The sequence below is a fragment of the Cygnus atratus genome, chromosome 2 (genome assembly GCF_013377495.2).
Source record: "Cygnus atratus isolate AKBS03 ecotype Queensland, Australia chromosome 2, CAtr_DNAZoo_HiC_assembly, whole genome shotgun sequence".
NCBI lineage: Eukaryota > Metazoa > Chordata > Aves > Anseriformes > Anatidae > Cygnus > Cygnus atratus.
In genome coordinates, this window is record NC_066363.1 from 21,084,363 (window position 1) to 21,107,853 (window position 23,491).

The window sequence follows — 23,491 nt, forward strand, 5'->3', positions numbered from 1 at the left end:
TCAGTTTCCGTGCTTGGTCTGTGAAAGTTTGTGTGACTTGCACACACAAATGAGTTCAATGTGCAGACAGCTGCATTTAAATTATTTTCCTCAACAACTTCTTCTACGTTTCATGCATCTCAAAAACATAGCTGTTTGGCATTACAAAACAAGGGGAAAAAAATCCAAAGTAACTAAATTAATTCCTTGAAATGTGTTGGAGAACCCAGAATGCCATAAAAGGCGCTTTCATACTTCAAAGAACAATTTCAATAATCAAAACAAAACATTTGCAACTGCAAGTTGTATGCAAAGAATGTGCCACTTTTTAACATGCGAAATTTGTTTTGCTTTCCTATAGCAAAGTTCATAAACGATTCCTTTGGTCTCATTATTTTTCCCCATAGCTCCTCAGGTCGTGCCGTGGTCACGAGTTGTGTGGGGGTGGAAGAATCCATCCACACCGCTTACAACACAGCGCTTGAGCCTCAGGCTGCAAAACTGCAACTTTTATGTCAGATACCAATGCCATACAACAATGCGGAGTTATTTGCGGTTTACTTCTCATCTCCTCTTACATCACCAACTAATTTAAAGTGTCATTTTACACTAATACTGGAGTAAAAACAGTGTCAGATCTTAGTGCGGGCGTGCTGCGGGTTTTTGTTAAGCTAGCTCTTATGATGGACGTAACATTACATCACAATGGCATGTTTTGAACTGGACAAAAGAAATGGCTTGGCAACACTCCCACAAATATACAATTAAGGTCAGCTCTGCAACCCACTTGTAGTCCATCTAAAGTGCAAAGTCTGAGAAGAATTCTCAATTATCTGGAAGTGCAGCCCAAAGTCTGGGTAGCCTCATAACAGTCAGTATTTTGGTATTTTCAGCACCCATAAACGTGACAAGGAAAGGAAATTCAGTTTTAGCTACCAAGTAGTATCTCGCTACTTGGAGGACTTGCAGAGCAATGCCACTTTGCAAAGCAAACTGGCGAGCACTGAAGTCCAACCACAGAAAGCAGAGCACTGGCAGACTTTCAAAGCTGCCCGGTATATCCTGAGAAACACCCAGCGTTACAAGAAACCGTAAGAAGAAAATCCACGCGTTATCTTACCGCTTCGTATTCCTCGCTGCCAAAAAGGTACATCGCTACCCCTTCCCGGCCGCCCCGACCGCCTACGGCACCGGCTCCGGCTGCATCTCCAACTTCTCCGCCTCAGCCAGGCGGGCTCTGCCCCTCTCTGCCCCTGCCTGTGCCGCCGCGCAGCTGCAGCTCCTCGCTGCGAGCGGCCGGGGAGGCGCTGCCCGGAGCCCCGCGGCGCTGGGGGCCGGGATCGGGATCAGGACCGGGGCCGGGATCGGGATCGGGATCGCAATCGGGATCGGGGCGGCCTCCCGGGCTCCCGCCGCCCGTCAGGAGCCGACTGGCTCCGCGGCCGCGGCCGCGGCCTGCGGCGGGGCAGAGCCCACCGGGCGCCGCCGTGGTGAGGGCAGAGCCCTCGGGGAGATGGCGGGGCCGCCGCGGCACGGGGAGAGGCGAAGTGAAGCAAAGCGAAGTGAAGCGAAGTGAAGCGAATCGCCCCGCGAGCCACAGCGACTGCTTGAAGTCGCAGGAGGTGGAAATCGGGTCTGGAATCCCGAGCTCACCTAAAGGTTGCTCTGAGTCCTCTGAAGGCTCTGCAGAAAGCCTGGGAGGTATCTGTCCCGCTGTCTCTCTCATAAAGAAAAAAAAAAAAAAAAAAAAGAATCACTTCAGGATTGTTTTCCGTTGCTATGTTTCACTCACTTCATCGCTTCCTTCTGCTGATTAATCCCAGATTGCTCTGCTAGAGAAGCGTGGTGCAGCTTAATCTCTGTAGCATGATGGCACTCAGGTACCAGACAACCTGTGCTCAGCACCCTCCTGGTACAGGACGTGGCTCCCACGAGTCCTGCTGCCCGTGGCAGGGACACCTGAGGCCACACCCGGCCCCTGCCCCAGCTCCAGCCCAGGTAGAGAGGAATGCCCAAGGAATGGCAGGCAAGAAAGGGGAGAAGTGGCCAAAGAGCAGGGTAAAACACTATAGACTAAAAGTCCTCGGAGGCTGATTCACTGCCAGCATTCCAAATCTCATACTAAAACAGCACTTTAAAAATGTATCTCATTAAAACTGGTTTAGGAATACAAAATAAGTCAGGTATACGGAGTTGCCCACTGTTAGAGGCTGACCTCCACAGCTCAGGAAGAGGCCACCAGCTGGCATCCAGTAACAGCTTTAAAGCAGCACTAGGAAACCTATCTCCTCCCTGCTCAGCCCTCTGATATGAGCTCTTCCATAGAGCTTGTATTGCTGCTGGCACTATATCCCGTACTCAGGACTACACATAAGCTCTAGGAAAAATTACTAGTGTTGTAAGCATGTAATACCTGAAGAAAATAAATGTGTGTATACTTGCCCATATATATATCTATGTATCTACAATCACAAGCGTAACACAGTGATACCATGATAAGACACCAATTACACGCATAGCACTGAAAAACAGTTTGTGCTGCTTAACTTCCCTGTCTTGCACATAGAAAAGAGGACCAGATCTCTCACCTAAGAAAAACACCAAATGATGAAGTTCAAATATGGTGTAGACATCTTCCCCGTTCCTCCTCCCCCAGACCCCTGCTTATTTTAAATAGATCTTGACTATCTCAGTTTCTTTGCATGAGTTACAATACTCTTCTCTCAATCTGCCTTCACTGTCAAAACAGACCTTTGGGCCTCTGTTGACTGTATGTGATGTGATTCATAAATCATGACTTAAGTTAGTGTATATATTCAAATGCAGAGTTAAAACCAAGCTAGGTACTCTTGGAAAGGGCAAATTGGAGATCAGAAGATATTAATATTGTTTCCTTTCACTATCTTCCAGCCATATGTTTACAAAACAGCAGTAGTTTAATCTGTCAGCCAAACCAGTCACTTCACATTATATCAATTGCAAATTATGCTTCAGACAAGGAATATCATAATATTGTGTTGCCACAAACAAATAAAACATGCATCATTCCTGCACCAAGGTAAATAACAGATATAAAACAGTTAACAGAATGCAATTATCACTCATCCAAGACAGGTGTCACTACTGATGCTGAAAGAGCATGGTTACATACGCTTATTAATTTGAACATAATTGTCTCAGCTTTACTGCACAGCTTCTTAATGTGAAACCACACCTGTCAATACTAGGCAAAACTAGCGTCATCACCCATTACTTTACTTGTCTCATACAGCTCTTATAAGCAATTGAAAAAAAAAAAAAAACACAAAGAAATGAAGGAAAAAAACAGCGGAACTGTCACAACTGTTCCTACTATCAAGAATAAGGAAAGCATATTGCTCTCCATGTATTAAAAATTGTGGTGATCTTTTTCTGAACAGTTTCATCAGCTCCTGTACTTTGGGCATGAATATGAAATCAGGGGGCGGGGGGGGATTACAGTTCACATACACTCAGCAGAGACTAAGGGCTTTATTCAGAAAGTCACCATAAGTGACTTACATGTCACAAGCAATTCTCACTACCGACAGTACAAGCAGCCAGAGTCTGGCAGCTTGGACGGTAAATAAGCTGAATTGCTCATTGCTCTCTTGAATTGAAACATCATGACAGGTACCCAAGTCTATCTTAGGGCTCCAGAAAGCAAGTCTGTATATAGCTTTTATGGTTCAAGAGTTAAAGTCTGCAAAAATGTCACCCCTGTTGAGGATGTTTAAACTTATAACAACATGTGAATGGCCTGTGCTCCACTCCTAGTCCAAGGCTAAGTGACAACAGTGGATTTTCTCTGTGCATCCCTTCTCCAGTGGCTCAGTGTGGCATGGGACTGACCAGGACTTGGAGGACAGCATCTCTCCACTATTGATCCTTGCCACAAGGCAGTACAGATGAAAAATATCAGCATCAGTGTAGAAAGAGTAAGCACAGAAGTGGAAATGGCAGAGAGAAGAGTGGGTTGGAAATGGGAATCAGGCAGTGATGGGACAGCAGCAGTTGTGGGAATGGGAAAGCAAAAAAAAAAAAAAAAAAAAAGTGCAGAACTAGGAAAGTAAGCAGCATGATCTACAGGAAGGAGAAACTAAAAGCTGGGCCAGCAGACACATGAAGAGTGATACAAGTGTTCAAGGTAGGGCATGGAATACAATAGGATTTGGAAAGACCTGCACAGGGACAGTCAGCTACCTGACTAGCCTAAAGCTAGGCTAAGGTAACCAGGGAAGAGCGGAATACCATGGAGAAACTCAGAAAGATGCTGACCCAGAACTGGGATGCCTGAGCAGAACTGCCTGATCAAGCAATTAGCGACTACCTAAAATCCTCTAGGATGGAGACTTCAGCAGGAAAGCAAGTTTAGGATAGCAACGGAGCTTGGATAAACACAGAGTGCCAAAAGTACAGCAACAACTCTGCAAAGAAAGAATGTGGAAACAAAGTTAAGGACTCTGCCACAGTGTGGAATTGCTCCTCTCCTGCACTGGTACCCTCCAGCACGACACATGCTTTTAAGTATGCATGACAAGGAGATACACAGGAAAACAAACACAACTTGATCCAGACTGCACCTTAAGATCCAGCCTTCAGACTAAAGAAAAACAGGCTACCTGGAGGCTTGGCCATGAGAGTCAAGACTATAGTCTGAAATGATGAGTAAATCACAAGAATAAAAGAAATTATCTCTTAAGTGTTCTAATGTATACAATTACTTGTAGAGTAGTCCTTACTCATCCATGGAATCAAGGACGGCAGTAGCAATATGAAACATCTGTTAACAAAGGCAAGCAATCTAAACTGTAGGTGTGTCAATGAATGTGGACTGTTTGCTCTTGTTGTTTCTGTAAGTTTTGTTCCTTTCATACAAATCTATTCATATGTATAATCCCTAATGGGAAGGAGTTAAAAACAACAGAGCCAGACTCTTTTCAGTGATTCCCAGTGACAGGGCAAGAAGCAATGGATGCAGATTAAAATACAAGAAATTCAGTTGCAACACTGGGGGGAAAAATATATATATTTTTTCCTCTTACTGTAAGTGTGACTGAGCACTAGAACAGGTTGTCCAGAGAGTTTGTGGACTCTTCATCTTCGGAAATACTCAGAAGTTGCCTGGACCTGGTCTTGGGCAACCAGCCCTAGCTGACCTTGCTCCAAGCAGGCAAATGGACTAGCTTATCTCCAGAGGTGCCTTCCTACCTCAAGAAATCTGCGAAACCATAAAAAAACTTGTGTGTATATAGATATGTAAAATCTAGTACATGCTGATATGTTATTTATTCCACACCTTGATTTTAATTTTCAAAGATTAAACATAATGACTTTTCAAATTGTCTAGGACAGCATTCAACTCCAGTATTTAAACTCTGACCCATGTCTTTTAAGCATAGCTATGAATCGTCTCCACTATAAATAACCTTGTATATCATACTACTTCAACATAGTGCCTTTGGGAAAACAAACAGAAAAAACTGCTGACACGGTTGTCAAGGTTAATAGACTAAACAGACGCTCCTTGATAAACACAAATCTTTCAACTTGCATCCAGCAGTAACAACTATTTTTTCCTTCAAGAACTCTAAAGGAAAGCAATTGACTCCCTCTTACCTAATTCAGATTCACATTCAAATCCCAGTGAAGAGCATCAATAGCTTGTAACTTTCTTTTGCACAGCTAGCAACAAGAATTTTCTTGTAAACACAAGGAGTGCTTCATGCTTAAGGGAACGTTGGCAATGCTCCTATTTTCATTTTTCATTTACCTGTGGCAGATAACTCCAGAAAACTCATTCCCTTTCACATACGAGACCAAAGAGCAAGAGCTATTTCTCTTCAATTACCTGCCTTCCAAACTATCCTCTCCCGCATCAACACTACATAGCTGTTTAATAGTGTTACTTAAATTGGAAAATGATAATTAGCAAGTAATTTTTCAGTTTTTCCTATGAAATTTAGCAATTTAGCTGTCCCATTCATTTTCTCCTATGGTGCTCAGGATAACTGCAGGCACTGCACTTACATTGGCATAAACTGTGCCCAACTGCACCTCCAGAAGTGTTATTGATCCATGAAAGAGCTACCAAAGGAAACTGAAGCCTGTGTTTTCCTGTTCCTTAGGAACGTTTTGAAGAATTGGTCTTCTTCAACTCTTATAGCCAAAGTTACTTCTTGAATGAACTACACAAGTAATCAGTGTCCCAGTAGTTAAAGCAACAAGGAAACCAGACTGCGTTCTAAGAAGTATCTGAGTACTTTATGGAAATAGACTCTCTCAGCAAAGGAGACTGGAAACAAACTAACCCATAAGAGTTAACATCGGTCAGAGCACCATGCTGCTGCACGAAGGCTCATATCCTTTCACTATCGGTACGTAATTCAGCTCCTGCTAAATGTTCCTATCTGTAAATTATGGTGGGAGGGGGGGACAACTCGACACAGACCTCTTCTTCCAGTTCTCTTGGATAACACCTTCCTTTCTTTTTAAAGCACCTCCCAAAAAGGGAAGTTCCCTAGTTTGAATCAATTAAAAGGTTCACTGGATATTGTTTTTTCTTAGATTTTCATTTCAAAAGCGTTGGGCAACATCCCAGAACATGGTGCAAACTCCAAACCACAGAGATGCTCTGCATTCAAATCCAGAAGACTTTGTATTTCTTTTCAGTGTATTGTATTACATATACATAAATTTAAAGTTCATCTCCTTACATAAAAGACCATACACTACATTGGATATTTGTAATGTTCTACATATGGTGTACATCTGAAAAAGGGTTGATAAGTAACATTTTATTTGATGAGATACTATTCCATTTAGGTATATTACTAAACAATGTCAATTAAATGAAGATGCAATAATTAAAGACCTCCTTAAGATTAATGTCACATCTTAGATCCCCATAACAACCTTACAATTAATGAATAATAAAGTTTGAAAGTATGCCCATGGAACTATTGGAAAGCTATTTCAATTTTATTTTTAAACACTGAAGCTGCTTATCATTTGCAGATTGTTATTGGTTATTATGGTTACCATTCTCTAACACAATCCAATCTGCCTGCAGTTTTCTATTTCAGGATACAGCGGTGATAACATTAACAGCAGACTAGACTTCTCATCTTGCAAATATACATACATTAGGGGCACATGCTATCTCCTCCTGCATTAGAAGATAACACGAGCATGTTCTCAAAGTGTCACAGAAATAACAAGCTACAAGTGGCTGTCATTCTTGCAGTCAAATACTAAAACATTTAACCTAACTCACAAGGACAGTCATGAACTTAGTAAAGTTTTGGTACCATTTTAGTTGTATAATAGGTCCTCTGCATTCCTCTGATATTGGAGAGGTGTTATAGAGTTGAAAGATCAGTCCACAGGTGGTTGTTCCCACGTATGGGCAAGATTTATTTGTATGGTTTTGTCTGTTTGTTTGTTTTAATATAGTGCAGTCATGGGGAATATCATATTCTTTCAGTCTTGAAGCAGTGAAGCATAGAGAATGGGGATACAAACTTAAGGAGCAAGTCAAGTGGTCAACATGCCCTCACTGGTCTAAGACATGTGCAGAAGTGGCCTGCAATTCAAAGTGTAGCCAAACATTTCTGAAACAGCTGTAACCTTTCTCAGAGCTTTATGAGGCTGGGGAAAAATTAATTGCAAGAAGAGAAATGCATATGCTTTGGAGCGCAAGAACAGCAATAATAGAACCAATCTTTGAAGTAAAATATATAAAATCTATACGACTTGGAAAAAATAGCCTGTGATGGCTAACGTTCCTTAGAAAATACAGATTTCCACTGAAAATTTAGCATTTTAACTCTTTAAAGTCACCAGTACATGCTGCTGATCTGATACATCAAATGCTACATTAAATTAAAACTGGGGTGTATTCCCAGTGAGAGGCCTTCAACTCTCATATGCGGAACATGTCTACTCCTGGGTGCGCACTATATTTCACGTGCCTCAGGCAACTTGATGATCGCCAAACACTTATCTCCCAGAGCAAGTGACTGAGGAGCAACTGTGGGAATCCCTTTGGCTTGTAGCCTTCTACAGAAGCCACCATGAACTGCCGTGGATACTAACTACCTCTGTCCACATCTCCACATCCTGAAAATTATGCTAAAGTTAGAGCTTGTCCTCTGGGTCCTCAGGACATTCATTTATCAAGTGATATTTCACAGTGGAATGGTCCAAGTGCTGTGTCCTTTAAAACTGTTTTGTTTTTTAAAATGAGGCATTAATTCATATACCAAACCCAATCATACCTTAAAGTCATATTTATAAAAGTCCATGTAAAACTTGAGCTATTGATAACTCTGCATTCTGTTCTCATTTCAGAAGCGAAAGCATATCTGATTAGCAGAGCTATAACAGCAGGCCACAGAAGGCATTTTGGCAAACTTTGCTTTTGTTTATTCATTTTTGGCACAAGCCATCATTCCATATTTCCATCAATTTAAGTTATTGATTCTCACCAAATGTTGTGGTTACTTTGGCCTCATCATGCCTTCAAATCTCAGTTCCCATTCCTAATTTTTACTATATTTGTAATATTTCTGATGCCTGCATTTTTGGCAAGCCTAGAAGTACTATTAATTATGTTTAATTTTTGTGAGAACCGGTTTGTACAATTTAACGAGTTCCAGTGAAATGAGTTCTGGTGCAATGCAAAAGCTGGAAAAACTCTGCTCGGCAGAAAGGACTATGTATCACTTGAGACCCACTTCAGAGCTCAGAATAGGAATTAAGTGGAATTTAGGCAGCATATGTGCTGTTGTAATGACCTCTCGCACCTCTGAGTATGAATGTCACCCTGGCACTGCAGAAACATACTTCAGTTTAATGAGCAGGGAGCCAGAAGCATAACCCTGGCTAATAGGAGCAGTAACGGTAACTCTCAGTGTGTTGCGGTGAAAGCAGAGTCAGAAGAAGCAGTCTGCTAGCTAAGTGAAGCGAGAAGTTAGTAAGGTAACGGAGATAATTTGAATAGTTAAGTTATACCATGCACAGATTTAATGCAATATGTGAGAAAGGCATTTTCAGAACTACCCTGATGAAATGCAGTGGTAATATACTTGCAGTCCTACTGCCCTGTCCACCCTAATTAACAGAAATCTCGTTGGCAGGGAGTAAGAGTTTTAGATCCTGAATATAAGGGACAGGGTTCCAGAGTCTCTTCTCTCCTACACTGAAAATATATATATTGTTTCCAAGTCAGTTATATTCTTTTAGATCAGCATAAATTTGTGATTTTTAAATTACATTTTCTGTTTGGTACATTTTTTTTTTAATTCCCTGTTGCTACAATTCACAGTCAACATTGATTAAATAAGTACTCTGAACAGCCTGGTTCCTCAGTGTTGTCATTACTGAGAATTCAAAATGTGTACCTCAAACTATATTTCTCTGCTGGGTTTGCCTTCTTAACCTGAGAGAGGCTTCAGCACTTTCTGCACCTCAGCTGGACTTTTAAAGGTGAACCTTCTGGTGTTTCAGCAGACCTTTTCCAGGTTCAGATACATGACACTAAGGTGAGTTGGGTGACAACTTCTGCAGTCACCAAGAAACTCCTACTGAGTACAAAAAGTTTACTAAACAATTGATTTACTACAATGACAACAAAAAGTGAATATCATAAGGATTCTGATCAAATCCATAATTGTTTATCTTAATATGGTAGTGACCTATAAAAACATATTATTGTAATCCCAAGCTACATTAATTTCTCCTCTCCTATCATCACAAAACTGAACCTAAGGAGTTTATCGTGTCGGGCATGAGATGACCTGAATAATGGATTTACACTAAGCCAGCATCAATGCAGAGTTGCTTTTAAAACTTAAGAAAAGGATTCTCTCAAGCAGTCTAGTTCAGAAACCGTAAGCTTCTCCGCCTAAAATAAAAGATTTCTGCAGTTATGCTGCTAGTTACGTGAAGTCTATACAAATTATAACAAAGCCGAGACTCATGTGAAAGCACAGCAATAGAAGCTGATCACATTTTCTTAACAGAAAATATCCAGCCAGAAAATATGAAAGCCAGAAATATCACAATGTTCTGGGAACTCACCAATTTACTTGAAATCTGGCAGAAAGTTCTCAAAGTGCTTAGCTTGAAATTGACTTTTATAGCATTCCACTGTAGCATGAGCTCCTGAAACTGTTACCTGATTAAGCACTTTGGTAACTCATTCCTTGTACACAGTGATCCTGCTTCCAAGATGAACTGGAAATATTGCTGAAAAGCAATACTTAGACTTCAAATGTTACTTTTTTCAATACCTTATATTACAATCTATTAGTTTCTAGAGAGCAAATACTGAAGAGATTACTCTTTCAAATACAATTTTTTTTCCATTGTTACGTTATTATAAAAGGAAAAAAAGAAAGATATGCCTATTTTATTATCATATAATAATAAAGTGTATGTGGATATGACAAAGAGAAACCACCAGAACCTTTCAAATGAAAAATAGTCACTGAGTGGTGCTTAAGGAAGCAAAATCATAGTCTCTTCATAAGGTGAAAAACAAAGCCTATGCATGTCTGGGTCTCACAAATTTGCAAAGAAATGCTTTGACCATGTACAAATTTAATTGCACAGAAACGATGATGCTTACTTTACTGAGGACTTTGTCAGACTGAGAAGATGCTGAGTGAAAACTATCACAATGGGAGCAAGTCTTACCAATGACACCCCTGGATCAGAACAAGCCCATTCAAAAGGAAATTTAACTTTTACCCAGAATTGCTAGTAGATCTTAAAAATGATTTTCTGATACTAATAGTCTACAAATATAATTTACTGCCAAGTTAATAATTTTTAAGTGATGAGTATTCTAACGTGTCAATCTGTCAGCATCTTTTCAGCAGCCTCAAAAGATTCAGGGAATAAAATATATATATCCATTAAAAGACTGCAAAATGCAATGTATCATTAATGACGAGCTGCAGAAAAACAAGTTGTTTTGTGAACAGCAGAAGTAATGAAGCCTGGTTTCCCACTCACACCTCCACAATACCTTTAACTTGCTCTCATTTCCCTACACACCACATGCTCTGCACACTCAGTTCCCCTCCCCTCACCAAACTTCCCTTCTCTTTCCATGAGTTGCTGGTTGAACAAGAGGCAGCATTTGGTTCAACTACTCTGGAGTTAAATTTGTGCTAATCAGCTGGCGGGATGCTATCTTTTAGATGCCAGAAGACCCCAGAGAGTGACTTGACTTAAACACTGGCATGCAGAGCAAATGGCTTTAGCAGCTCCAGCCAGGCCCCCAAGAAGGTCTCAGTAACTCTGAGACTTCTGTACAAGACTAATTTAAATTGGCCATTGGACTGAAGTTACAGAGAAGCAAAACTAACAGATGGAAAGTGGGATTGCATAAATCTTGTCTTAGGGAACCAACCTAAAATTCAGAGCTGTTACACAAAGACTGTCCATACGCTTTAATACTCAAAAGCTTGATTAAATGTAAAATGCTGCATGAGCAGCAATGTAAACAATATACTTTTCAAACTATCTTTTTCTCAGAATAACGGTTGCTGTTATTAAGCAGTTGCAAGCACAATGTAAGCACCAGGTTTTCATGCAGTGCACGTGCAGAAACAGTGGAGCATAAAAATATAAGTACAGCATTTCTCTACATAACAATGGATGGTAGGGATCAGTAATAAAAAGACTGCAAAAAAATCACATGTGCATATGTAATTAGAAAACCTGTTTTCACAATTATAATATCTTCTGCATTTTATCTCATAGCAAAAAGTCACTTCACAACAGAGCAGCCCAGTGGCTCAACAGCCACTGGGTAATGTAAATGTAAATGTAACCTCAATGAAATGTAAACACTAAGGTTTACGTGTAAACCTTAATGTAATGGAGGTTCAGAGGCCCTTTACCTCCCCTTCTTTCACACCCTTTTTATTCTGCATTTCTGCACTGTCCATCCTAGTAAGAAAATAACAAAACTAACCTGTTTGATTTTATGAATTTCCAGGCTTGTTCATTACAATTTGAACTAAAAACAGCAGCAGAAATTTCATACACCACTGATGCTGAAAACAAATTCAGGAATATTGGGATAAATTGGCAAAAGTCAGGATATCACTTCACTGTGTCCTCACCTCACCTGCGATGCAATGACAGCCTCGGCAGACCATAAGGAATTACTGCGCCTGATGTGCTTACAGTTTCTGGCAGTTACAGAACTTTCCATATTGTAGAATTTTATGTCACAAGGACTGTGTTGGTGGTGAAAACATGTCAGTGGTTATGCAATAAGTATTATTTTATCTTATTGTAACATTTTGACTAGAATACTTCAGCGGTTAACTTGTTACAAGGGACATCTGACATTAAGAGGCTATCACTAATAGTCACTTTACTTAATTATACATGTCAAAAATATGAAAGAGAAATCAGGCTGTATCTTTTAATCTTCCCAATCTTACCATTGCTTTCTACTTAGCCACCTAAACAATACTTTTTTTTCGGTTATATAGTGTTTGAGGACTGTTACTGCTAAAAAGAAGCTAATTTGCAAGCACAGTTTCCTATAAAATCCTTCTGAACAATGAGTGACTACAGCCAAAATTCATATCAGCCAAGCTAAACAGCCCACTCCCCCTCAAAACATATCCAAAAACTAGGAGAAAAACTGAGGGAACAGGAAAAGAAGAGTCCTCAACCATCATTTTGAAAGAAGGGTTGAGTAAATGTTCAGAAATGCAGATTACGCTGCACAGATGAAATTGCCTTTTTTTTTTCCTCCTTTCCCCTGGTCCATTCCCCTTATTAAGGGCCTGCCATGAAGCAGAAATCTACATGATGAATGTTGATGAATTGTTCTAGTCAAGTTTTATTCCTTTCCACCCATATTCCGTTTTACCTATCCTGCTTTCTTGCTACAAAAGTCCTTTACATCCACAGCACAGCTCCTTGAGATCTTCTTGCCCTTTCGAGCAGGGGCTCTCCTCCTTCCACTAGCACCTCTATGACGATGCCAGGTAGAGCTCAGATTGCTTCATGCTGTGATACAGGAATAATCTCCCAGATTTTCTCCATTTGTAATTGTACTGGGATTGTCAGAGAATGCCAAAACACACTAATTCATCAGAATTTTTAAGAACTGATGGGAAAAGATATATTAAGACTTAAAGAATTAAGCATTTAACTATGTTAATAACATTAGAAAATGCAAAAGGCAGCTATAGTTACAAGTGTAATAGCTGATTTCCACTATCCTGAACACCTATGCCGAAAACAAATTTGGCATAGCTGTAGACAGCAGTTGTATATCTTCCTACGTCACGACATGCCTATAAAACCCACTGATGAATTAGTCCCCTCCGTCCCCCAAACATAGGTGCAGATTTAGATCCTGACTGAAGAGCAGTTGTCTACAGGTGGACAGAAGGGAAGTTAGCAATAATCACTCCACTTCCCACTTGGAGATCCCCAAATAATCCAGAGAAAGAAACAATTCAGATTTGCTTTCCTTCAGGAAGAGTGATGCGGAGCAGCTGTTACACGAGGCACTGTCCCTGAGCTTTGTTGGAATAATTCTGAAAAGCAACCGTCATGCCTCTGATACACTTCTTCACTGCAACCATATTCAAATCTCTCATACAGCAAGTTTTTGAGCCAAGCATTTGGCTAACGTTTGTTTTTACTATTACAGAAATACGCTATTTTTACCATTTTAAATCTCCATTCTCTGTATCCTATGGCACAAAAAGGAAAACCATGCACACCCAATTACAATTCTTATAACATATTTGTTGTCTATCTATATTTTATTTCAGAAGCACTGCTGGTGCTGGGATACCTGCTGCTATCATTCCCTGGCACTAGGGACACACACCTGGGAAGATGCTGCCAAACCAACACTTGTGACAGTGGTACAACCCAACCCAAAGCAGAAATATCAGAGCATAACATTTGTGCCTGTCCAGAGAATGTACTTCAAAGTATTGCCAGCAGAGAGTCCCATTGCTCTCAAATTGAGGAGAAAACTATCGTTTAGCACAATCCTAAGAGCACAGTACAAACAGCAAGCTACTTCATTTCAGCTATGGTTAACAGGGTTACAGACAGAAGTGCTTGCAGCAGCAGCCACCTGCACAGGCTTTCACTTCTGCTCAACTCCAGTACTGGTAGTTTTTCAGAAAGACAGCAATTTAGTACCTGTTTTATTTTATTTTATTTTTTTTTTTTAAGAAAAACAAGCTCAAAAGTATAATTTGGACTTCTACTGTATGGCAGGCACATTTTTCAACACTATTTATTGGCTAGATGAGAGCAAAGTGAAACATTTTAACTGCAATTAAGTTAAGTTGTTAGCCAGCCTGTACACTTCATATTAAAATTAAAGCGTTCCCCAGCATCTGGCCTGCACTCCTTCAGCATATGCTTACCCCCGGCGTAACATGCTTAGCTTGAGGAGCCATCAGGCGTCTGTCGAGCATGTCAGGCTTGCTCCAAGTGGGTCAGCCCTTCCAGCAGCAGCAACACTTCCTCCAGGAGCGAAATCTCCAAAACAGAGCAGCACGCTGGCAAAAACTTCAGCAAATCAGCCTGCATTAACCAACATTTGAGTTTCTTCTCGTCCTAAGGCCTGGTTTAAAATGCCAAGCTTTTGCCTATATGAAGTGATACTGTTTGCTTAGAGATTTCTCTCAGCTGTTGATCTGATTCAGTTCCTATGTTAGGTTACAGCTCAGCAGAGAACCCGTCACCATCAATTAACAAGTAGGAGTGGGAGGGCTCTGTGCTCCCAGCAACGTCTGATGATTTAAGAAAGAAGCCTGCACACTTGCTGGAGTAATACAACATTTTATTAATCTCAGATGCATGCCTTGCAGTGCACATGGCCTCCTGTTAATATATAACAACTAGCTATGCAGTAATAAACAAATCACAGAGAAGTGTCTGAATGTGAAAACAGATAATCAGATTTCTTTATGTTTGTGGATATGGATTTGTTTTTACTTTTTTCCCCCTTTCTGAACAGAGGTGTTAGGCACTGGTATGTCAGGTTGGAAATCTCAAGTCAGGTGGGAAATCTCCCAAGTAAAAGGAAAATTATGCTTGACTACAATTAGGCAGATGATACATTCTAATGAACCTCAACCATGGTTGCTTATAAAAGCTACCATTCTAAAAAAAAATAAAATAAAAAATTGCCACATCGGTATTCTGGTACTTCCATGCATTAGCTGGTCCACTCAAAGTGTCAGGAAAACTCCTATGCATGCCATTATTGGCCCCTAATGCGTTTAAGAGTTTGCAGGATTAGGGTCAACCGGCTTAAATTAAGAGTATAGGGTAAATGTAAATAAGAAGAAAGAAGAATAAATGTATGCATTTGATCAGAGGCTTCTGAAGGTGTAGCAAAGAGGAATAAGGTACAGGGAGCAACAGGTATGAACAAAGAACAGCAGGGAGCCAGCTTTCTGCCCCTGCTACCACCAAGAAATAAATGACAAGGCAGCGACTCCTGAGAGTAGCAAGAAGCACAACCGTTTTCGGAGGGCTCCAGCTGCTCAGTGAGCCAGGCAATCTCTTCTGATTGTACCTGGAGACAGGCTTTTAATACATGAAGCAAAGTCTCATCAAGTCAAAACTGGTCCATGAGAGCTGAAAACATTTTGTATTTCCAAAGGCCAAACCCATAATACTGACTTTGTAAGTAGACTTTGTAAAGTCTAAGATAGTTGCAGAGGGACACCTACTTCTCTCACTACAAGAATCAACACATTATATATATATTATATGTTATATATTTCTATATATATATAAATAAAGACTTCAGACTGGTTTCCATTAATTGGTTTCTACACATATTTTTATACAGTCACTTCTAAGGTGTATCAAGGTCAATATAAAGTTATCCTCTTTTCTTTCCCCCAACAAAAATCACTGTACATGTGATTTATTTATTTTTTATTTACAACGACTGCATACCACATTCTTAACAATTCTAGCTCAATGAAGGTAGAGCTGGTTTTTAGTTTATACATGATTACTCATTTGTGTTTTTTTTTTTTTTGGAAGGTGGGGTCTGGGAATGCAGGATTGTTAAAACCTTAGCACAATTTCAGATGCCAATATTCATCTTAAATGTTGAGATGGCAAATTAAAACAGTAGAATTAAATCAGCAGAAACCTATCATATATATATGATAGCCAAAGATTTATTTCTCATGAAATAGATACTTCTATTTACATGAAATGGATTCAAGAAAATATAACAAATAAATTACACAGAAGATCAACAAGTGCTTGTATAATTTAATTTGACTTCCAGGAGGCACTCCTAGGCTGCATTATTAAACTGGAAATGTTGAAACCACTACTGTTTTTCAGAGGAAGCAAACAGAAAACTCCAAGCTACAATTTTAGAAGGCTGTGAGAAGTATAGCAACTTCTGATGCAATAGTATATTAATAAAGTTGTTTTTTTTTTTTCCAGTACAATTACTGAGCTAGCTTTTTGGCAAAATCAACATCCTTAAAGAGTTTAACACATGCTGTGGGACACAAATACCTTGGGGCCAATCAGAACTGTTCTGAATACACAATCGTAGTCCCAGCTGGAATATCACGTTTAGTACAGGGCAGCCCTGATTCCAGAGGCGTACTTTCTGTCCTTCAGCAGATTTTACAGAACACCAAAACCAAGCTTTCAAGACCAGGCTGTCATTATGGCAAATTTTGGCATCACAATATTGAAACAAAAGAACTTTGCACTAGAAAACACAGTAAAAAGATGGCTTAAGCTGCAGACAAAGTTAACAGGGAAATTCCCTGGTACTGATCATAAAGTTTCAAAATCTCCCTAAATCTTCTAGACATAGAATAGGAAATACTTTTTTTTTTTTTAATTTATTTTTTAAACAAAACTTCTGAACAACAGATTGTCACAAAACTAGAGTGGAAAAATGCCAGCTGACTTCTGCCCTTTCTTGCCCAAGAGGGTGAATTGTCACCTGAGAAGTACCAGGTCTATTAAAAGCTGTGTGCTGTGCATTTCCTGACAAATTAATTAAAGTGCCTTAGAACAAAAGTGAGTGATCTGCAGTCACTTACAGAAAAATGTAAGGTCTTTACTATTAGAATAGGGACACAATTCATCCAATTACTACTATTTTCCTTTATTCTTTAATCCTGTATGGCACTCATGGAGAAGAGAGAAGTAGCTTTAACAATAAATATCAATATTCTATATTTACACAGTGTTTTCATCAGAAGTTTCAATCAATTTTAAATACAATGTTATGAAATTTTACTATATGTTTGGACTATAGTCCAAACGAGTCAATAGAAGCACTGAAAGCCTAAATACTCAGTCTAAAAGAAACTCATTAGTGGATGTCTGATTTTATTTTATTGTAGTATTTTTATTTTACTTCTTTAATTGATAAAATGATGTATTTGGACTCTGTCTCTTTCTGTCCCAAGCTGAAAATGGATGCCTCTCTAAAAAAGTTCTTGTTGACAAACCAGATAATGAGTTGCTAGAGATCACAATAGGCACTATCTCAGAAGTAATAAAACTTTAGAAATATGAGTAATTTTTCTCATCATCAACTGATCTATATGTGGACATGTGGGCACTCTTAGCATATGGCAAACAAATTAAGAGAATTTATTGTAATACTGCCTCATTAAGGATTATGTTATCTGGCATTTGCTGATGGAAAAATGCATGACTAGATAAAGCCTGGTAACTTGTCAATCCACATGTCTAAATCTGATATATTCATGTGGATCCTTCTGTTTCTCCTTTTCTTCCAATTTTAAAAGCAGAAATTGAATTTCATAGAATCATAGAAGCATGGAATGGCTTGGGTTGGAAAGACCACTCAGTTCCAACCCCCTGCCATGGGCAGGGACACCTCCCACCAGACCAGGTTGCCCAAAGCCCCATCCAGCCTGGCCTTGGACACCTCCAGGGATGGGGCATCCACAACCTTTCTGGGCAACCTGTGCCAGTATCTCACCACCCTCTGAGTGAAGAATTTCCTCCTAACCTCTAATCTGAACCTCCTCTCTTGTAGTTTAAAACCATACCCTCTTGTCCTGTCATTATCTGCCCGAGTAATAAGGCGCTCTCCAAAATTTATTTTGCTTCAGTTATCTGAGAGACCAAAATTGCTTTTATTCAGTCATTGGGTACCTCACCAGTCTTGCACAATCTCTCAAAAGACAAATTCATGTTTTTGAGATTCCTAAACCAACTCTTTAGCATGAAGACCCCATACATAGTTAAGTACTGTGTAAATTAAGTAAGGGTATAAGTTATGTACTGCTTAAGCCGTTCCCTTTCCTGACCAGCCTCTGGCACCAAACCTTACTGTGAAATATTATGAGATAATCCACTGAGGGCCTAACTTCCCTTGCAAGTTTAATTTCTATTTTGTAATTCATAGCAATAGCTATGCAATGGAATGTTCTTTCAGTTTTAAAGTACAAAAGAGTTCTGTTTCAAAATGAGTATCTCAAACTCAAAACGTAAATAAATATCCACCCCCACTTAACTCAAGTAAACACTTGTGTAACATTTACCAAAGTATATACAAAAAAAAAAAAAGGCTTTAAGAAACAGACAGTTGTACTTAACATCTAAATGAAGCATTTTTATATTAAAGCTAATTCATGTCACGTTTCCCTCCCTAAAGTATAAATTTAACTCCAACCACAGTGAATAAAGGCACATCATCCATGCACACATTTGGATTTTACACTTACAATAGCTATAGACAATGTCAGCTCACTGAAATATCCTTTGATGTTAATTCTCCCAAAAACATTCTTATTGGCATGATATGAAGCTCACGAGGCGCTCTTTGCTTGGCTTTAGATTAGGCCCTTACATAACTGTAACATCTGGGGCCCGTTTCTACTATGCAAGTTCAAACAGACAATTTCTGCATGTATAAATTCATTTCTGTTTAACAGAAGCATGTGTTTCAGAAAAGTAGAACTGATACACAATTCGGTTCAACTGAACATATAGTACATATTCTCCCAGAAAATAATGAAACAAATAATGCAGTCTTCTATATCTTTAATGTATTCCAGTGTATTTTTTATTTCTGTGCTCAGCAAATTCATGTCCATCTCTGCACAGGTGATAAAAAACACAGCAGATCATTATTGTTACTTCTGGAACTACTGGGAGGGAAAGGGTCCAAGGTCAGTGCCCTTCTACATTATTCCCTGTACTGTACAAATTCTAGACTAACATGTGGTCTTGCTCAGGGGCAACCTAATGCTAAGGTATAAAAGCTAAACTACCATAGCATAGTCCACATTACGCAATTGTGAATATGCAAGTAAATGTGTATTTGTCTGTGCAACTCCACAGTGAAGTTGGAAGGGATTGCTATAAATCAGTGAAAATTCCTCATAAAATAGACAGTTCAGCTAAATGTAATGAAGAAGCATGGTGAACTGTTATAATCTTTCTTCTTAATCGTACTTTTCCCCCAAGTGAAGAGCAATTATAATTTCTTATTAAGTTGCTACTTTTTTTTTTCCTACCAGCAATAAAAATATCACACAAGGATATCTATATGAATCGTGGTAACTGCACAAACAATAAAATATTAACAAGATTACCACTAGGTGCTTCTGAAGAATTCAGTATTCCTATTGCAGAAAAGTATTGTCGACTTAGTCTCGCAGAATAGTTGGGTGAGCCAGAACTACTATCCAGTAATATGCACTGGTTATTGTGAATCTGAGAACAGTCTTCAGATTACATCCTCTGAGAGCGTATTGAGAATAAAAGAGTACAACAATTCATTAAAGTGACTAAAGATAAATTATTTCTAAATTATTTTTAAAACTTTTATCAATGCAATAAGAGTGGATTATTCACACTCCTATCTATTTCCTTCTATTTCTGGTATTTCACATTCTCTGTTGAAGAAACATTTATCACAGAATGCTACAGACCACAGATATCTGAGATTATCTTTCTATACCGACAGGAGTTATAGCTAATTCATCTGGCAGTTCAGAATATTCAATGAACCTTCTCAGACATTGCTCCAACAACAGCAGAGTCTCCACATATCAATCTAAAAGGCTGTGACTTTGCAGTTCACAGCTCAACACTACTTATCTGGATTAGGAAAGCAATTACTTACCAATTAAGACATATAAATAGGATCAAGAAAACAGAAAGTAACACAGAAAAACAACAACAATAACATTCATTTTAATAATAATAAACAGTCTAATGATTTTTTTTCATTTTAAAGCAAGAAAAGAATGACAAAAAACATATTCATACCAAGGTTAAGCTAAAATATATTATACACAGAGCTAACTTTGAAAGAAGATTAGCGAGACTGCAAAATAAAGCAATTAAGCATTTGGTCAGCTTTAATTGAATTCTCTTGTCCTCACCTACCTAATCATATTTTGATTTCCAAACAGCTCCTAAACTCTTCAGTGCAGAGAATGTTTACTGAACTGCTACTTTATTTTATATATATATATATATATATATATATGTATATATATGTATATATACACATTCTCTATTTGTTCTCCTCAGTGTTTGGGCCCCAGGCCTCTTTTATTGCTCTGAAGACTGTATTATTAACTTGTTCTTCAAATTTTCTGAGATGCTCATCACTAGCATTTTATATATCTTCAAAAAGAATTTATCTTCACAATGCACCAGCACAGGAAGATGAAGGGGTAATTTTACATTTTACATTTTTTTTCCCATTTACTACTGCATCAGAGTAATTGATAGCTGTGAGAGACCCCCCTACAAGGCCTGACATCTTTGTAAGACATGCACAATATGTCCCTCACTTTCAACATGACCACATCTACCCAGATTGTCAGGACTTTCCTGCAGTTTTCCCCTCTGCTGCATAGCAAATTTTATATGGAAACAAGATCAGAAGCATCTTTCAGTTGAACAGATTGCACCTCCTCTGTCTCAGGATAGCCAAGTCCTCAAACTGACATAGGATCAAGGGAAAGTTGTTAAAGCTGCCATTTAGAGTGCTGAAATCCCTCTTTTGCACAGTTTATCACAGTCTTTGCATGAGAGGAAAGGAAGTGAATGAGGAACCAGAAATTCAGTAGGTACAGAGAATACTTCTGATAAGTGATTTCACAGCACTGTAACAATCTTCAAAGTGTTGCAATCAGAAGAAAGCTTTTTTACGGTAGAATAAAGGTGGTAATCAATGGGTAAAACAGAATTCAGATGCAGATAAACTCCTCAAGGCAGAAGTGTCCTTACTGTTGCATGTTGATCAGTCCCACAGAACAGTACAGGAAAGACCTTGAGGCATCACAACCATCTGCAGTGAAAGTTCAGAAACTGTATTCCTCTTGAGTAAATAACAGTAAATTGAGTAAATGACAAGAACCCAAAAAGCAGGTGAACATGTTCTTGCAATACAAATGCATAGAGAACCACTGAATACACATGAAATAAACCTTTAGTAGTACCTAAATTAATAGTACCACCATTCCAGTTCTGCCACATTTCATGGGGAACAAACCATATTGTGGAAGGGCATCACTAGATGCTTGCTTTGTGCTTTTATTTCTCTGTATTTCTGCTACTGCCTACTGTTGGAAACTGCAAAGTAAATCCGTTGTCTAACTTGGTAGAGCTTATTTTATGTCAAATGCTAAATTAACAGATGAGGGGGAAAAAGGAGAAAAAAAAAAAAAAGGAGAAACACAGAAAAGGAGTTTTCCAACTTCCAAAGTTAGCTTAAAGTCTAATTTGAAACTTAGCTCCCAGGATGTACAGCAGTGTTAAGCTGCCCCTAAGGCTTCAGGACTGAGATGCCTCTGCAAAATCTTGAATGAATTCCAGAAAAGGAGGCTGGTGTTAAATATACTTAAAGTTTCCTTTCCATTGCTTTTATGTTTTCTTTTTTAACTCTGGTTCTGGTTTTGTGATCAAGGACTGACTTACCTGTCCCTCTGGTAAAATAAAAAGCCACAAGCCACCTTTTATTCTGTTAGAGCAATCTCTTTAGATGACTGTACACAGGAGGGCAAAAACAAACAAACAAAAAAGGACATTCAAGGAACTAGTATGCATTTCCATTAAACTACATAGGTCAATACGAATGGTAGTCGTGTCAAGTACCACGTTATGGGAAAGAGTCTTCCCCGGAGCATTGAACAGTGCTTTCCACCACGAACCAAGTTGCAGAGGGACAGCCCACAACAGCAGGAGCTGCCCAGAAGGTTACATTTTCTCTGCAAATAGAGACTTCAGCTGATAGTGTTATTTTATTTTCCCTCCTAATATAATTCAGTCCATTTATTTCCCATGATTACTTCCTTAATATTCTCCAAGAGCCAAGGACATGACATACCCTGCTTTTAAACCTGATTTTGCCTGTAACCAGAAGTAATAGTAGACACTGCACTTCCTATTAAACTTTGTTGTATAGCCAGTTTTGTTATTTTGTTTGAAAAGTTTCACTTTCAGTACACAACATATCTGCAAAAAGTACTATTTTTCAAAAGCAGAAGAATATGGAAAACAATATAACCAAAAGAGTCTTATTTTTTTAAACACAGTGGAATATTAGGTAATGCATTTCAGAGTAGCTATAGAGTAAACTAAGAAAATTACACAGGAAAAAAGCTGCTGCTGTAAATTATCAAGCACAACATGACTTACAAGTGGTTGCTAAAATGTAATCTGGGCCATGCAAATGCCTGTCATTTATAGAAGGGCAAAACCAGCCACACTTTCTCAATGAACATGGGGGGACCTCCAAGGGCTGGAGGAAGACCAGGACTTTTTCTCCTGGCTCCTTCAGCTCCTGGTCCACTCCTAGCAGTCAGCAGCACAATTCCAAGGCCCCAGAAGATAAATCAGTGACTACAGTATAGGACACTACTTCTGACTCCTCGTGCTGGAGACCAATAAAGTCCAATGTGACTGAACAATTCTCCCAAACCAAAGCCAACTGGCTTGGAGTTGCAAAGTCCATGGTATTAAACTAATGCTCTTCCCCTTCAGAAGAGGATGGCTGAAGCCAAACTGCCTCGCAGAAATACTACCTGGCCTGTGCTGCCTCACAGACGATGCCAAAGAGCTGTCTGGAAGACTGCAGGGTAGCCCAGGCCAAACACACACCAGGGACCACTCTGACAACTCAACAATGGTTGAGCTGTGCCAGGAACCCCCTGACGCTCCTCCTCTCCCGAGGACAGAAGCAGCCTGAGTGCCAGACAGCTTCAGCAACTCCTAAAGGCAAAGCAAAGCCCCATTTATGGCCACAAATATATGTTAAGGTGCACTCAGACGATCGTTTCACCATCGATCCTAAGCCAACTGGAGTATTTTCATTTTATAACCTCACCTGCTCGCCTTGAGCTTTCCTTCCAGCTGGCACTGCACAGCATCAGCCCAGACACCTGCCTTCCTGCTGAACCTCCCCGCCTTCTCCTCAGAGACTGCCCCCCAT

At 39.4% G+C, this 23,491-nt stretch overlaps 1 protein-coding gene across 7 annotated transcripts in view; it reads right to left on the minus strand.

Moving 5' to 3' along the window:
• CACNB2 (calcium voltage-gated channel auxiliary subunit beta 2) overlaps positions 1 to 23,491 on the minus strand; it is a 246,403-nt gene that overhangs the window by 105,595 nt on the left and 117,317 nt on the right. Inside the window, exon 1 of one of the 7 annotated variants that reach the window (XM_035545420.2) lies at positions 1,100 to 1,278. The exons of 5 other annotated variants lie outside the window; for them this stretch is intronic. In XM_035545420.2, coding sequence (XP_035401313.1) covers positions 1,100 to 1,132 — 33 coding nt within the window. In that variant the 5' untranslated portion in view covers positions 1,133 to 1,278. Of the gene's footprint in view, positions 1 to 1,099; positions 1,386 to 23,491 lie in introns of those variants that run through there. One more of the 7 variants, XM_035545419.1, reaches the window with a different exon arrangement.